The sequence below is a fragment of the Pituophis catenifer genome, unplaced genomic scaffold, assembly GCF_029215685.1.
Source record: "Pituophis catenifer annectens isolate HBS135680 unplaced genomic scaffold, rPitCat1.0.hap2 SCAF_3, whole genome shotgun sequence".
Taxonomy (NCBI): Eukaryota; Metazoa; Chordata; class Lepidosauria; order Squamata; family Colubridae; genus Pituophis; species Pituophis catenifer.
Window position 1 is genome coordinate 162,938,592 of NW_027256883.1, and position 18,282 is coordinate 162,956,873.

At 37.6% G+C, this 18,282-nt stretch overlaps 1 protein-coding gene across 1 annotated transcript in view; it reads left to right on the plus strand.

The window, feature by feature from the left end:
- Positions 1-18,282, plus strand: part of SORT1 (sortilin 1) — a 42,727-nt gene that overhangs the window by 17,486 nt on the left and 6,959 nt on the right. Inside the window, exons 3-15 of the mRNA XM_070939668.1 lie at positions 1,095-1,168; positions 3,386-3,488; positions 5,210-5,374; positions 7,026-7,099; positions 8,703-8,752; positions 9,937-10,067; positions 11,614-11,758; positions 12,271-12,426; positions 13,601-13,707; positions 14,287-14,389; positions 14,628-14,793; positions 15,914-16,104; positions 17,215-17,404. Coding sequence (XP_070795769.1) covers positions 1,095-1,168; positions 3,386-3,488; positions 5,210-5,374; positions 7,026-7,099; positions 8,703-8,752; positions 9,937-10,067; positions 11,614-11,758; positions 12,271-12,426; positions 13,601-13,707; positions 14,287-14,389; positions 14,628-14,793; positions 15,914-16,104; positions 17,215-17,404 — 1,655 coding nt within the window. The remainder of the gene's footprint in view (positions 1-1,094; positions 1,169-3,385; positions 3,489-5,209; positions 5,375-7,025; positions 7,100-8,702; positions 8,753-9,936; positions 10,068-11,613; positions 11,759-12,270; positions 12,427-13,600; positions 13,708-14,286; positions 14,390-14,627; positions 14,794-15,913; positions 16,105-17,214; positions 17,405-18,282) is intronic.

Here is an 18,282-nt window from a genome sequence, read left to right on the forward strand (position 1 = left end):
GACTAATAAACAAACAAACAAATACTAACCTGATGGAATCTTTCTTTTAACTTTCAATAAATCCAATCTAATGCTCATTCAGAAATTTCACTGATGCTCGGCATAAGAGCACCATTTCTAGTGCTACTAAAAAGCAGACACTTTCAGTTCATGATGTGTTAAGATTGGAAATATGTTTTTTTTGGGGGGGAGGGGACAAAATACCAAATTCTAAACATATTTATTAATGTTTTGATCTCATCAGTATACAATCTAGGTATTTACACAGTTTCAATAATCAAAAGACAAGTGGACATTCCAGAAAAAAACTACACATTTAAAAAAAGATTGTGATTCAAATCTTTTATACTTAGCCAAGTGAATTATCATATATTAGCTCTATCATGCATCGCTCTATCAAAGCTATATAAATATTTTTTAAACTAACAGTCTACTGACAGTTTAAGTTCCTCTTTTGATTAAAGACTTGTATTTCTAGTGAATAGCTAGAAATAAGAGAGAAAATTGGTTCCTATTGTGATATTGTACACTGAATAACTTAATATACTATAGCACAATTTGGAATCTAATGATAGCTACATTTGATACTATTCTGTAAAGTTCTTTCCAGAGAATTCATTTAGGTGACATCTTATCAGGGCTTAAATAAATTACCATTCCTTCAGCAAAGAAAAGGGAGACAAATAGGCTGATGGTTGAGGATAGGAACTTAAGCATTAGATAACTGAAATAACCAGGAGAGGATATTTTTTCATAAAATGATCTAATTCTAATATAATAGAAAATTGTAATATATAACACCTAATTTTTGAAATGAACATGAAATTATTTCTAGGGAATTATTCAGCTGGCTGTATAAATTCTATTTGCTTGATCTGCCTTTTGAATAGTCAGACTGTATGAGTATGCTGAAAGGTGGCTGAAACCTGTTCAGCCTGGTAGAAACCAATTGTTAGCCAGAACCCTTTTGTTACCTTTGCTATGTAGCATCTATTATAGTAATTAAACTCTATTAAAATAGTTAAATAACATTAAGACAAGCTTGTTTTCTTGGACTATCTGAGCTAAATAACTTTTCCACTTTCTGTTTCCAGGTTATTCTTGTGTTGACTACTTTTCAGCTTCCCTTAGTGATCATGAGCTTTGGGCAGTCTAAATTATACCGAAGGTAAAGATGTTATAGTTGTCTATAGTTCTATGTAAATAGATATTTATTATATCTGCCCACAACAGCCTTCTCTGGTTCCATCCATCAAGTGCTGGGTGACCTGTTTCTTTCAAAAGCTGTTTTCCTGTAAATACGTATAGTTTTCCATGATTAACTTTCAAACAATGGCAGTATAAACCTGTTTTCGTTGAAATAGGAGCATGTTGACCCAGGATAATTTTTATCTGAATAGTTTGTCAAATATAATCCATCTCCTTCCTCTACCTGTTGGAAATCCTTCAGAAGCAGCCCCCCTTTTGACTACTAGTATAGGTAATAAAACTTTGAGATAAGGTGAAAGCTTCACCTGCCTATTAACATTCCATATGTTTCATGCTGGGATTACAGCCATATTTTCTCTGGTGGAAACCAGAAATATTGCTTTAGACTTTTTCCTCCAATATTTGCTTTGGTGTGGTTGACTGTTCCTGCTTTTCCATTTTTCAGTTGTTATGTAGAACAAGTTGCACCAGAGAGGTGAAGGTAGTCCTTTTAGAAAAGAGTTGCTCCTGCCAAGGGTAGGCATACTGTAGAGTGGTAGTTTGCTCCCAATTTCAAGGATCCAAGAGGCAGAAGAGGGATTTACTGGCATGTGGTCATAGGTTAGTTAAGATTCGCTGTGGAATGGGAAAAGAAAGAACCTATTGCTCCAGAGCAGTGTTTCTCAGTCTCTGCAATTTTAAGGTATGGACTTCAATTCCCAACATTCCCCAGCCAGTGCTGGGAGTTGATGTCCACACCTCTTAAAATTGTGGAGACTGAGAAACACTACTCTAGCACAGGGGTCACCAACCTTTTGGACCTCAGGGACCACTAAATTCATAATTTTAAATCCCGTGGACCACTAATATGATCCGTCTAATGACCGGCTGGGTGGGCATGGCTAGGTGGTCATGTGACTGGGTGGGTGTGGCTAACTCAATGTCACACACCAGCCTCGCTGGCCTCTACTTGCCCTGCCCTCCCAGCCACTCCTCGCCTCCTTGCCTGGGCTCCTTAGGGCCCCAACAGGAAGCAGTTGTTGGAGCTAAGCAGCTACCACAAGAAACAGTTGGCAAAACAACTCAGTTCAAATTGGATCTGACCAAAAAGGAGGCTCAGTAGAAGCACCTCACTGAGGACTATGAGCATAGGCTTTCCAAGCAGAGGGAAGACCTGCGGGAGTGCAAGGTCAGCTACAGGTGCCTGGAGGCTCAGTGGGCTGAGATGGTCAGCCAGTTCCAGGCCATGATGCAGTCCCACTGGAACAAGAGCCTCTAGCTCTTCGCCACCAGCACCACTTCCCTCCAGCCTTCGCCCAAAGCCCCACACCAGGAGGCTTAAGCAGATCCCAAGTCAGAATTTCTGCCCCGCTCCAACCCACACAAAAAGACCCCAAAGGGGAGACTCTGCAGCAACACAAACATTCATTGCTCATATCTGTCTCAGGGGCCGTAGTTTGAGGACCCCTGATTTAATGCAATATAAAAAATGCAAATAAATTTTCTGCGGACCACCAAAATTTTCTCGTGGACCACTGACCACCAGTTGGTGACTGCTGCTTTAGCACTGCTCTAACCTAATACAGAATCTTGCACGAAATAGTTACTGTCTAGATCCTACTAGCTATGTGAGAGCACGAGTTGTGAAAACTCTTCTTTGACAGAATCATCAATGCTGCTAATATTATTTTTCAAATATCAAGCCAAATAAATTTTGTTCCTTAGGCTTAGAGGTTTAGTAGAACATGCCATTTATGATTATGGTCCCTACTTTTGGTGTAGATTTATGGATTTATGGATTCTTCATAGCATATTTTTATAGTTTAATTGACTACTTATTTTAATTTTTAATTGTGTTAACTATTTTGGCGATTACCTGAAAGTGAGAGGAATTTTAAAACATGGGAGCTATTTTATATGATAAAGTGTAGTAGCTGTATCTCTGTAAAGGATAATTTTCACTGCAATATGTTTTTTTTAATATATATTTGTGCACATTTTATTATTGTGTACATATTTCATCATTGAACTAAATCATGCCATAGAAAAATCTTAAGTGATTTTTACATTGTTAACTTCTATATTTTTTCAGTTCTTTTTTATATTGATTTTACTGCATCAATAAGACAAATGATTACTTCAAGGTGTTTGGGTAATTTTTGTCCTTACTTTGTCTTTTTTCCCCCTTTTATCTTAGTGAAGATTATGGGAAAACTTTCACAGACATTACAGACCTCATTAACAACACTTTCATCAGAACAGAGTTTGGAATGGCTATTGGGCCAGAGAATTCAGGGAAGGTAGGAATAATAATAATAATAACAAATAGTACAATCTAGCCTGTTTGTTAGCCCTATTCTTTGTGATAAAAATGGAAGTCTTGAGATGAAGGATCTAAAATGGCTGCATTTTAATAATTTAGCTTAGTATTGGAGAATAGATTTAAGATGGTACTTGAGCTGTTAACATGGCTGGAATCTAGGTTGATTTAAGTTTATTACTAGTTTTCCAGTGGTTGCTACTTGCCAAGGCATTCTAGAGCAGTAGTGCAAAAAACTGACTGGGCCCATCCCTGGCCTAGCATCATCTGAATAGCAATAGCAATAGCACTTAGATTTATATACAACATCACAGTGTTTTACAGCCCTCTCTATGCAGTTTACAGAGTCAGCATATTTTCTCCAACAATCTGGGCCCTCATTTTACTGATCTTGGAAGGATGGAAGGCTGAGTCAACCTTGAGCAAGTCAGGATCAAAGGAACCAAACTCCTGGCAGTGAGCAGAGTTAACCTGCAATACTGCATTCTAACCACTGCGCCACCACATCCTCATGAACCTAATGAATAGGGCCAAAAATATTGACTTTTCCTTGGATTTTAAAAGGTCAAGGGAAGGTTTGAGCAAACTGTGTTTCTTAAGCTTTTTTGGATTCCTATCACTTTCCACATTTGGATTGTGTTTCTTGATGTGCTGTTCAAAATCTGGGCAGCCCTTGACGTGAAGAAAATTGGACAGCTCTGCAATGCAACCTCAGAAACTTACTTGTTAGAGCTGGCTAGTATCATCTAATTCTTCTTTCCCCTTCTTGCTGCACATTGTGTTAAATAAACTGTATAGGACTTGTTGGTCATTAGTGGGGAGATAGGGTTATGGTTGTGGTTTCTCTAACTTGTACTGAATTTTAAATTACTGTCATTAGTTTGCTTCAAGAACTAAATAAACATTTTTGCTCCCAACGCAGTTTCATCCTACATTATTGAGGCTGTCCATGGATATATTACGGATAAGATATTTCTTTCCATGACATTTCTATTAGAGGGATAAGCAGGAATAGTTTAATTCTTTAGAGATTTCCTGGATGGGTTTCATAAAATCCTTTTGTGGCATAGCAAAGCAGTTCATTTTGTCATCACAAAAGCCATAAACCCAGTGTCTTGCATTACCTTAGAATTTCTAATACTACTAATACTAATACTGATACACTGAGCGGTGGCTCAGTGGCTAAGATGCTGAGCTTGTCGATCGAAAGGTCGGCAGTTCAGTGGTTTGAATCCCTAGTGCCGCATAACGGGGTGAGCTCCCATTACTTTTGCCAACCTAGCAGTTCGAAAGCATATAAAAAATGCAAGTAGAAAAATAGGGACCACCTTTGGTGGGAAGGTAACAGCGTTCCATGCGCCTTTGGCATTTAGTCATGCCGGTCACATGACCATGGAGACGTCTTTGGACAGCGCTGGCTCTTCGGCTTTGAAACAGAGATGAGCACCGCTCCCTAAAGTCGGAAACGACTAGCACGTATATGCGAGGGGAACCTTTACCTTTACCTTACTTATGCTTATTTTTGGTTTTTTCAGAGACTTATTTTGTCCTTTTAAAACTATTCCAAATATGGATTCAGACATATTTTAATCCATAACATATTTTAACATAGTTTCAACACATGATAAACTGGAAGTGTGGATGAGTTCCTATGTGAATGTTTGGAAGATGAGTCTCATCTTTACTTTTCTATCCGTCTAGGTGATACTGACTGGGGACAGATCTGGACCATACCATAGTGGAAGAATCTTCCGATCATCTGATTTTGCAAAGAATTTTGTACTAACAGATCTTCCTTTCCATCCTTTAACTCAAATAATTTATCACTCTCAGAATTCTGATTTGTTATTGACCCTCAGTACTGAGGTAAGATTTGGAGAAAGGGGATGGAGGTATCTTCATTGGTGTGACAATTGAAATTGTGATCTTGTGATCTAAAATTAAGTATATAGGTGGGGGAATGATTTTGAATGACTACTTATGGTCACAATTTTTATCTAGAAAAATATGTGTTTTCTAGATTTACTGATGATTATTCAGGACAGCACTGAATTAGGACAGCACTGAATAAATTGTGATTATGACCTGTTCTCAGAGTTCTGGCCATCTTTGCATTCATATGATTGCAATTTGACCATTTGCTAACTGGTTTGCACTTAGGACTGGTTGCAGCACCCTATGATCACATGATCGCAATTTGCAACCTTTCCTGATGATTTCTTCTGAAGGTCAGTGGGGAAACCAGCAGGGGAAGTTACAAATCACTGGGTAAATCTGCAGGGATTGCTGTCACTAAGTGATGTGATCATGTTTTACATCTGAAATCGAAATTCAGGTACCAACTGCTGTTTTAAGTCAAGGGCTACTACCTTTTATTTATATTCTGCTTTTTGTTATGGAACTCAATGAAGGTTTTTCTTCATTTTACCTTTATAACAATAATTCCATGAGGAAGGTGAGGCTAAGAAATAGGGATTGGTCTAGATCAATCTTGGACATTTTGTGGTCCTTGGGCCACATCTGGCCCATAGCCAGTCTCAGTCCAGTTTATGTTATCAGCAGTGTTGGTGGCAGGGTCTGGGGGTTTTATCAGAAACCAAGTTTCTCATGTGTCTCCTTTGGAAAATTAATTGCCCACCCCTAGCCTAGATGAACAAGTCCTTTTCTTTGAGGATTATAAAACATTATACATTTGATTAAAGTATGATTAAGCTTCTTTGGCCAATTTAAATTGATAGACTTGTATTACATAAGCATCAATTGGTCTAGAACAGAGGTTCTCAAATTTGGCAGCTTTAAGACTTGTGGACTTCAACTCCCAGAATTCTCCAGCCAGCATAGCTGCTGGAGAATTCTGGGAGTTGAAGTCCACAAGTCTTAAAGCTGCCAAGTTTGAGGGCCTCTGGTCTAGAATGATAGGACCATATCTGGGAAGGGTTGATTTTCAGGAGTATGCAAATTCTTTTCTAGAGTTTAACTAGTTTCTGCTCTGTTTCTGGGCACATTTCAAAGTGCTTGTTCTGGACTTCAACGATATAAGCATTTAGGTCCAGGATGTTAAAAGAACATTTTTAAAAGATCCATCAAGCTATTCTTTATGTTCATCAAATTTGACCTTTACTGAGGCCATGTTCTTTGGAATGCCTGCTAAGAGAGATCTGTCTATCCCCTTCTCCTACTGAAATTCAGTTACTATTGCAGATATGGTTCCTCTTCTCAATCTTACTAATGACTTAATATATTTTTCTTATTATAAAATGATTTTTAAGTGTTTTTTTGCTTTCTGTTAATCTTCATTTACTTCATTGATTGTTTTTGCTTTCTGTTAATCTTCATTTACTTCATTGATTGTTTTACATCAGCAATTTTTAATAAATTGCTCAGATTAGGTTATAGATTAATCCATACACTATAAACATAAAAATGTGTAACTTTACTATGGACTTTTTGTTTTGTTAAGTGCCAGTCACTTGAATATGATGAATCAATAATAAGCAACTCTTTCTAAATGTTCCAGGGTAGCTTGTGGATATCAAAGACATTTGGTGAGAAATGGAAAGAAATCCACAAAGATGTTTGCTTGGCCAAATGGTAAATTTCTTAATGAATGCTATCCAGGGAGAACTGATGGTTTAATATATATTAAAGTAGCTTAAATGTATATTGAAGGTTTAATGTATATTAACATAATTTAAGTGTCTATTAAAGGTGCTATATCTGGTAGTTTGTAAAAATATGAAGAAACCTGTTGAGAAAATGTTTAATATTATTTTCTCAGTTGCAACAAAGTAATTAAAAACTTTATTTAGGACCACAGTTATAGCATATGGTTTCAGAAAAATAACTCTTGTCTGTATGAGTATTTTACATTATTTCCACATTTTGTGTACATAGCAAGTACTCTATATAAAGAGCCGATTTTGTAGCCGTTAAATTCAAATGCATTGCTTTTGCTAATTTTCATCTTGAATATACCAGGGTAATTTAACAAGTAGATATAAAACAGCCTGGGAGATGATCACAGGCCAACATAGGAGAGCCAGATTCGGAACTAACATTTCCAAATAAAAGTATATTACATAAATGAGAAAAAAAAACTTTTGCACAAGATCTTGGGAATTTGTTACTTATTAGCATAGTGATAAACCAATGGTCTAACTTATATAGAAGTGAACTCCTTATTAGAGTGTGACTGTTACTTTCAGTGAGGCTTATTGATGGATTTCATACAATCCTAATGCTGCTTCTGCCACTTGATGCATTTTTAACTTTCAAAAATCTTAGCTTGGCTTACTAACTAGAATTTGTGACAACTCATCTCTGTAGACATGAAGTTGCCTAAACTGATATCCTCCAGATATGTTGAACTAAATCCCTCATAATTCTCTAGCCAATTTGTTGAAAATTCAGAGAACTGAAAGGTCCATATTTTGGGGTTACATTACAGCATTCCTGAAATTGAATTTCAAAACAACTGGAAAACTTGCTCTGTACTGAAATTAAGATAATATTTTCACACCATTCTAATCTGATTTTGATTTAGTGGTTTCTATGTATTTAACTACACAAAGTATTATCACCTAGCTCAGTGTAGTAACAGAATCTGGTTTATTGTAGGTCCGTGATGGCGAACCTATGGCATGGGTGCCACAGGTGGCACGCGGAGTGGTATCTGTGGCACGTGAGCATTGCCCTACTCAGCTCCAGTGCGCACATGCGTGCTGGCCAGCTAATTTTCGGACCTTCCGGGCCTACCTGAAGTCGGGAAATGGGCTGTTTCTGGCCTACAAAGGACCTCCTGGGTGGGGGAGGGAAGGCCGTTTTTGCCCTCCCCAGGCTCCAAGAAAGCCTCTGGAGCCTGGGGAGGGCGGAAAACGGGCCTACTGGGCCCACCATGCCATCACGTGCCAAAAGTGGGGGTCGCGCGGGGGGGTCACGCATACATGTGGGAGGGGGCACATTGAATTATGGGTATGGGCACATGCATGCGTGACCCCCCCCCCACATGATCCCCACTTTTGGCACGCGACAGCAAAAAGGTTAGCCATCACTGTTGTAGGTTATTTAAAAAATCATAGTGAAGTCATAATTTAACATAATATATGAAGTCATTCCACAAATTGAAGTCCCAATTGTTTAGTTAGCCTACATGCTTCTATCATTACACTAATTATATTCTCTTGGCCTTTCCTAGGGGTTCTGGTGGAACCATCTTCTTTACTACCTACTTGAATGGCTCTTGCAGTAAGTAATCCTTAGTATAATAAACAGAGCTACTTCAGTTTACAGCTTTTTTTGCAGATTTTTTTGGATTCTTTTCTTTGAGTCCACAACCTCAAGAAGTCTTGACCATAGCTTATTCACCTGCAGTTATTTTAATATGGGAAAATCATATTCTGGCTATATCTACAGTATATATTTATTTATCAATGTTTGGAATCTTTTCCCTGGGATCCTCTCATAGAAAGTTGTAGTTATAAAAAGTCACTGTCTTGTGAAACAAGAGTTTGTCATTTAAAAACACTAAACATTGTGGGAAGTGTCAAAACTTTAGCTGGTTTGCTAGTGCTTAGGAGTTACAGTAGTTCTGTTTTTTTACTCCTTTCTCTCTTTTTTAATTAACCTTTTCTGCTGCTGATGCATTTCCAATTTACAGAACTTTTGTCTAGTAAATAGGTATTTATTGCCTTCAAATGGCATAAAATTAACTTCTGATTATGATATTGAAGGAAGTTTTACAGGAGAGGGATTTGACATATGACCCTGGGTTTTCACGTTTCTACTTTTCCAAACTACTTATGAATAAATAAAGTTTATAAATATGAGAATAAGAACAAATATAAATCTGACTAGTCATATTGAAAAAAATCACACCACTATTGTGTCACTGAAACCATAATCAAGACAACAATAACTAATTTTTCCTACTTTCCCATGGCATATTGCAATGATTATTGCATGAAATGTAACAGAGGAAATTTAAGTAGCTAATTCTTTTTGAACTAAAAAATGTAGACTTGAACCTGTTCATGATTGATAGTGAGCAATAAAAGAATCTTATTATTACAATCGGATATAAAATGCTGTCTTATGTGAATGAACAGTTGAAAAACCTGTATATAACATAATCATAAATATGAATCAACTGCATTTTTGATATAAAGAGATCTTCAAGTATTGACACACCCCCCCCCCCGTAGCACTCTGTTTTTGAGTTAGTTTGGTTTTCCATCCTGATGTTTACATGTGGACGTCTGCAAAATGGAAGTCTATGTATATGAATTCTTTCTTCAGATGCTCTTGTTCAGTATGCAGGCTGGGTTCCTACACAAGGTTAGGATGAGGTTAACTGTTTCTTTAGCATGTCATGGAGGGAATTATCTGTAGTCTAAATGGAGCGATCTTAATGCATCTATTCTCTTCTGAAGAAACTGATATCGGATTATTGGAGTTAAAGAAAACTAAAGACTTTGGAAAGACATTCAAGACCATAGGAAACAACATCTACTCCTTTGGCCTAGGTGGTCGTTTTCTTTTTGCATCTGTGATGATAGAAAAAGTAAGAAAACTATTCTTGGGCTTCTTTTGTTTTTCTATAGACTTGGTGCCTTTGTTTGCATCATGCCCTTTTTTTTCTTTCCTCTAACGCAATGTCCCTAAACTGTGAGCTGTTGAGGTATTGCGAGAAGTCCACAACAAATATAGTAAACAACAAACCAAAAAAACCATTCATAGTTTTTCCACTGGTGCAGATGCTGATGGAAAAATACTGCACTGGTTGATGTGAGTGGAAAGGAGACAAATACTTGACTAGCCTAGGAGAAAGATTGGAGAAATAGCAACCTGGCCTGCAACAGTATTTTTGTTCCTTCCAAGATATACAACATCATATGTATGAGTTTTCTCACTACAGCCCAAGTATCATGCTTGGCTATGAAATCCGTAGATGTTGCCAGATGTTTTCACCTTATAACCAGTATCACTGTTCTTTATTGTTTGTAGCCTGCTCTCCCTCACACAGCCAGCCTGTTATCTACCAGATCATCCTACCAGGTATCCCATCTGTTGCAGGTTCTTTTATATACTGTATTTTTTGGAGTATAAGACACATCTTATTCCCCCAAAAAAGAGGGTGAAAATCTGGGTGCATCTTATACTCCGAATGTAGCCCCGCCCAGCCTCTCGAACGGAGATTTCAGAGGTTGAAAAAAGCCTCAGAAATTAAGCTTCAGAAAAAAGCCTCCAAACAGAGCTTCAGAAAAAAAAGCCTCAGAAACAAAGCTTCAGGGAAAAAAAGCCTCCAAACAAAGTTTCAGAGGCTTTTTTTCTGAAGCTCTGTTTCAGAGACTTTCAGAGGCAGAAAAAAAAGTTTTTTTCTGAAACGGAGTTTCATAGGCTGAAAAAAAAAGCAAGGCACAGAGCTCACAACCAACGAACCTGTTGCTAAAATTTACCTCTGGGAACAGCTGATTGGGGGTATTCCTGGAGACGGATCCACCCACCAATCAGCTTTTTTCTTATTTTCCTCCCAAAAAACTAAGGTGCGTCTTATACTCCGGTGCGTCTTATACTTCGAAAAATACGGTATATATATTCCTCCATCCATACATTTTGGCACCCTTCAGGCTCAAGGTCCAAGGCCCTAGCAATGGCTGCTCCCACCCTTTCAAATTCAAGAAGCAAAGTCTATTCTACAGAAGTTGAAAAGATACTCTCAGTGCATATGGATCATTTCCATCACCATAAATCCAGCATCCCCGTTGCCAAAAGTTCCTTTGTTCATCTAGTGGCCACCATTAAGCACACATCGGTGCTTACTTGTCTGAATTGACCAGACCTGAGACCCAACTGAGCCCCAGAGGACTTTAGCTTCACTTTGCGTGCTCCACCCTTGTTTACTATATTTTCTCAAAGGCAAGCCTGCTCTAATTTGCAAGTTCTTTGAAATGTTGTCATTGCTTAATAAACAGGAATATTTTTTTAAAAAATGTTATAAAAACAATATATCATCATAAACGTTTTCTAGTTGTTTCATATTATGAACAACTTCCTCAAAAATGAATATGGATGTTTTTAGAGAAAAGAAATATTTTTGCTTTATCTAGACCAATACAAGGAGAATCCATGTGTCACTAGATGAAGGTGAAACATGGAACATGGCTCAACTTCCTTCGGTTGGACAAGAACAATTTTACTCTATTTTGGCAGCGAATGATGACATGGTGTTCATGCATGTAGATGAACCTGGAGGTGAGAGGGAATACAAAGTGGGTGATGTATCATTCAGTATATCCAAATTTTGTCTGATTATGGTTACAGAATTGCATTTTAAAAGAAAAATGGTTCTCTAAATTGTTGTTATTATATAGGCATAAAGATTTTACCTAAGACAAAAATGTTTGAATTGCATATTTAGTAAACAAGATTTCCAGCAGATTTACAAATTATTGTTTTGAGAATCTGTTCCCAGTGTCAGTGTAGTATATATAAACATGTGGGCTTCCTGACAACTTTCTTTTCCATGCCAGTTTAAACAAATACATTGTATGAACATGTGTTTTTACTTAGGTAGACTTCACGTAGTTCTTCATTTAGTGTACTATTACTGCAATAGGTTTTAGGCTGATCTAAAATAAAATACAGATTGTGTGCAGGAGCTTTCTACCGTAGTAATTTACAGTTTGTTGGTGAATTATGATACAACTTAAAACCACCATCTGTAAAATGCTTTCTCTCCTTTCAATTTGCTATTTCTTTCCCAGATACTGGACATGGAACAATTTATACCTCTGATGATCAAGGCATCATATACTCCAAGTCCCTGGAAAGGCATCTCTATACTACCACTGGGGGAGAGACAGATTTCACCAATATAACCTCCCTACGAGGCACCTATATTACCAGCGTGCTTTCAGAGGGTGGGTTTTCATTTTTAAATTTCTTTGATTGTCACTGAAAGTTTATAGAATTGCTGAACTCTGCTAAGAAAATGGTTAAAATATTTGGATACAATTTCATTTAGAATGAAAGAAATACTCCTATCACTTTAAGTAATAGTTAAAGTGTCTCTAGACCAGTGTTTCTCAACTGTGGTAACTTGAAGATGGGTGGACTTCAACTCCCAGAATCCCCCAGCCAGCACTGGCTAGGGGATTCTGGGAGTTGAAGTCCACCCATCTTCAAGCTTCCAAGGTTGAGAAACACTGATCTAGACTATGTTTTTGTGGAGCACTTTTATAAAACTCTTAACCATAATTAATTAGCTCTTTGGCTGTGATTGTTTACACGATATTGACTAGAACTATTTAGTTTCTGCCCAAAGTTAAAACTTTTTACATTACTTGTGTAAAGTAAGAAGATAAATGAATATGTCCCAAACTGTGATGTAAGGCAAGCAATTTCTGTAGATGGTGATCAGAAGTTTTATTCAGAATAGAAATGTCAAGCTGCAATGTAAAACTTTGAAATTCTATATGGAAATTATGTTTTATTCAAACCAAAAAGATAACACTTCTGCATAGGAACTGGTGTTTGAAACTTTGAGATCAAACTACATATATTGGTCAAATTGCTTCTAAGCATAGAGGTGATTATTATATCATAAGTAACACAGACAGTACAAGCTGTGTTCCTATCTTGTTTCCTTCCCCATTTGCTGAAAAATTAATGATTAGGTGCCAATTTAAATCAGTGTATATAAAGTGCTCTTTTGTACTCTAGAATCTATAGTGTGTTGCCATTATAAACTTGTAAAAAAAAAATACTGAAGGAAGATGGATGGTTTGCCTGTTGATTGTTTTCCCTATCTACTTATTTTCCTGAATAAATTTCAGATATTTTCTGCTTTTAGTTTAATTAAAGTGTAATCTGTCTTTGAAAAATAAGACCCGACTGGTTGCTAGAGAAAAAGCTTTTTAGTATTTTTTGCAAAAGTTCATGGTTCTTCAATGCTTGGGATGATAGCTGTTGTAGAACTTGGAAACAAACAAATAAATAAAAAAACCCATTAAATTTTAGGTTTTCTAAGGATATTGTAAGGATTATACTGTATTAGACAAAGTTATGGATTTTTCTTTTTCTTCCTTCAATCAGATAATTCCATTCAATCTGTGATTACCTTTGATGAAGGAGGGGAATGGGTACACTTGAGGAAACCAGAAAATGCTAAGTGTGACTCAACAGCCAAAAATAAAGAAAAGGTTTGTTTTTTAACGTGTTAGCAAAAATGAGGTGTAAACCTAACAAATGTTGAGAAGCAAAAGAAGTAGGTAGGTCCAGACTAACCTTTACTGCGATCAAGGCATCATTTTAAGATGTTACACGAAGAAAATTGATATATTAAGCAGCCTTTGGAATTGCTCAGTTGGATGTTGACTTGTGTGGTTGTTTTAATTCATATGCAAGACAGATTAATGCCTAGAATTTGGGATAACGTTAAAGTTAAAAATATTATTAAGAATATTTTGCAAGGAAAGTAGAATGCTGAAAAAATGTATGCTGAGTTGAGTTTAATTTAGCCAAAAGAAGAAAATAGAAGACAGTTGATCCTATAAAATTAGAAAGTTGCTTGGACCATATAGGTTCTGAATGAATTGCCTCACTTTTGAGATTTTGATTCTTAAATTTAGTCTGCCTTGGATTTGCATTAATAAAGGTTTTTTATATTGGCAGATGCATTGAGACGAGTAATGATGGTAGCTTTGCGTTTAATGAAATTGGATCCATGATGCACTTGTATTTTGTCTCTCATTCTTGTTTGGATTATTTTATATTTACAGTGCAACCTTCACATTCATGCCTCCTATAGCATCTCCCAGAAGCTGAATGTACCTATGGCACCTCTGACTGAACCAAATGCTGTTGGGATTATTATTTCTCATGGTAATGAATTAATCTTATGCACACATAATATATAATGAAATAATGTGCAAGAGCAGAGACTTTTCTTGTGATCCTTCACTATCTTCAGATTGCTTTTTCTCCCTGCTTGATTAGGAGAGAGACACTGTAAAAGGATGTGAGAGACTAAAAGGATGTGTGGGTTTGTCAAAGAAATACATGTGGCAGGTCTTCGTGAGAAAATTGGTATAATTGCCATTTATGGTGCTTTATGTTGCAGGGAGTGTTGGAGATGCTATCTCAATAACAAACCCAGATGTTTACATTTCGGATGATGGTGGCTACACCTGGTCACGGACACTTGAAGGTCCCCATCACTATGCAATCTTGGACTCTGGGGGCATCATTGTGGCTGTTGAACAAACTCATTATGTCAACGAGATTAAGTATGCAAGAGTTTTGCTAATATTCATTTACTGGGAGGATATAAGTTCTCTCTTTGCGTCTCACCTCCACATTACTGGTTACAGTAGTTCAAAGAAATTGTTTTCCTGGTATAATTATTATTATTATTAGTTCAATTTATATGCCACCTTTCTCCAGAGACTCAGAGCGGCTAATGTCAAATTGGATCACTCTGAATTAGAACATATGAAATATATGAAAATGGATAAGAGCCAGTTTTAGATAAAAAGAATTGCAAGATAATTTATAATCTTATTTCAAAACTAAACTCTCCAGAAAAATGGGCTTAATTTGAAGTTAATATACATTGAATTATATCCAAGAAAAAAGCTTAGGAAAAAGGGTGCAAAGAAGAAAGGAAGTGGCAGTGAGCATATAATTTGGGGTAATACAGGTAATCCTCGATTTACGACTAGTTGAGTTCAGAATTACAGCCGTAAATCATGCTGATCATTAATTGGGATCACTGACCCGATTTTATGACATTTTTTGCAGCAGTTGTTAAGCAAATGTGGCAGTCGTTAAGTGAACATCACTATCACTAAGTAACCACTGTGGTCATTAGATAAACTCATTGTTTGCAATGACCACTTTTGTTGGAAACCTAAAGTAAACATTGGTTTATGGCAAAAACCGTAAATTGCAGTTATGTGACCTTAGGATGCTGCAAACTGCTGTAAACGCAGGACAGTGGCCGAGCACTCCAAATGTGATCACATGACAGTAGGGAGGGAGGAAAGTGTTGGAACTTTGAATCAGGATCATAAGAAACTTTTTACAACTTTGACCAGTTGCTCAGTGACTGATCACCTGTAATCTTTTGTGAAGAAATGAGTTCTTGAGGGAAAAAGGAGCTTTGTTTCCTGAGAGGAAATCTACTTTTTTACCATCTCCTTCCCCCCCCCCCCAAAAAAAAAGAGGTGGGGAGAAGGTTGTTTTATGTATATGCTTAGGTTTCTTTTTCCTGAATGATTCCAAATTTTGGGGGCCTAATAAGATGAGTCATCTTGTTAGGGACAGTTGTTAAATTATCTGCCTGATTACTTTAAATAGACTGGGGCCAGGATTTGAAACCAAATTTCTAATCATTATTTATTTTAGGTTCTCAACAGATGAAGGACAGTGCTGGCACAGCTATCTTTTCAGTAAGGAACCCATCTTTTTCACTGGTTTGGCATCAGAACCTGGAGCAAAATCAATGAATGTTAGCATCTGGGGATTTCAAGAGAGCTTCTTATCTCGCCAGTGGATCTCATATACCATTGATTTCCAAGATCTCCTCAGCAGAGACTGTGAGTGACCTTATTACTTACAGAAATATCAGCAGCCACACACTATTATGGCTTTAGAGATCAGAAGAGCAGCTGAGGCAGAACATCTTGCATAAACTGATGTTATTCAGAGGTGATTCCGTACTTTTCAGAATTAGAATACAGCATAGTCCTTGCTTACCAACCAGTTGTTTAGTGAGTATTCAGAGTAAATGAGTGGTACTTACAACTGGTCCTCAAAGTTCCGGCCCTTCCAATACTCCCACAGTTATGTAATCATGATTCGGCACTTGGCAATCAGCTTGAATTTAATGACAGTTGTAACGTCTCACAGTCACATATTCGCCATCTGGAATCTTCCCTGTTGGCTTCCCACATGCAAAGTCAATGAGGAAGCTGGGAAGGAAAACCACATGTTGCTCTGATAAGTCTCTCCGCCTTCCTGACCATTGTGCCAAATACTTCCCTCGGCCTCCCGGAGCTCCCACCCACACCATGCCTTCCTCTACTCGGCCTCCATGCACTCCTACCATGCTCTCCTTTCCTCAGTTTCCCTGCACTTGCACTGTGTCTCCATCCCTCAGCCTTCATGCCACGGTAGCCGCCTCACCCAACTTGCATGTGAACTGCACCTCCCCCTCTTCACTGGCAGAAGACTGCAGGAGGCAGTCACAGCCGAAAATGGAGCTTGGGAGCCCATTTTTACTTGCAAAGCACTCAGGCTACCCGACACGAGTGACATCGAGCTGCCCACACCACCCCAGCCCCCCAAAGTCAAACACAATCCTGATTTGGCCCTCAATGAAATCGAGTTTGACACCCCTGTTCTAGACTATTTATGTAATTCTACAAAACATTTCCTGCATCTTTGTGCCCTTAAATTGATTGTACAGGGGAGCAGGGATTTCTCCCTTCATTCCTTCTTGTTGATTGATGTGTATTGCAAATGCAGGGCCCATGAGATATAGCTTTGCAAACTCTCAACTGGAAAAACTACACAATTCCTTTAGGGTCCAGTAATACCTGATTGTAACACTTCCTGTAGAATTGAAAATTGTCAGGAAAAACACTTACTAGTCTTTTTAGTTTCTTTTAGCAATCTTAGAAATCTGGCCATTATTCTTTCCTCAGGTGAAGAAAAGGACTATACAAAGTGGTTGGCTCATTCCAACAATCCCAGTAACCCCACAGATGGATGCATACTGGGCTACAAGGAGGAATATAGACGCCTTCGCAAATCTTCTGTCTGTAAAAATGGCCGGGACTACATTGTGACCAAGCAGCCATCTGTCTGCATTTGCACATTAGATGACTTTCTTTGGTACGCTAAAAATCAAGAGTCTTGTAGCACCTTTTCCAGTTAACAAATTTTACTACAAGGCATAAGCTTTCATGAGTTGCTTTTGGAAACTTCATTAGATGCTTAGAGTGGCTTTTTCCTTTCTTGGTCTTTTTTAAATGTTATGAAATGGTCAGAGCCATTGCTTTTTCTCTCTTTAGTTTTCCACTAGAACTTACCTTTAGTCAGTAATAATGGCACAGTATCTGCTCAAGATTTGCAGTTATATCTTGGGGTTGAACTGTACCAGAGACACTGTCTGGCTTCTTAGTCCCCCCCTTCCCTCCCCCCAAGGTCAGGCCCCATTTTTCTGCTTCCTCTGTTCTGCTCCACTGACAAAACTGTCCGTTTTCTTACTGCCATCTTCAAGTATCTTCTATTTTCTCAGACTGTGACAGCAGATTGTCCAGCCCCATTGTCATCAGGGAAGTTGATCTGTGTCATTGGTGACCTATTAAACGTCAGGCATCAGACAATGTCTTGATTCACATATAGCAGTAAAGTATGCTTTGTTTTAAGGACTGAACAAATCATAGTGGCCTAGTTCTGATCTAATTGCAAAGTTATACATGTTTTATAAAATCCAGTGGCTGGATTAAAAAACCATAGTACTTTAAAACCACCCTAACCACGTTAATAACCACATTCAAATAAATTAAAAAATAAAATAATGAAGCGTGAACACTGCCACCTTCTGTGTATGACATGGCATAACATGGTTATAGTCCAAACTAGAAAACCTGTTGCAATGAGTCACCACTAGTGAACAAGACAAAGCAATGTGACTTAGTATGTCACAAAGATTACTAGCGATTACTACAGCAAGCAGTAAGAGCTGTGCTAGAAGCTGATTATGATTA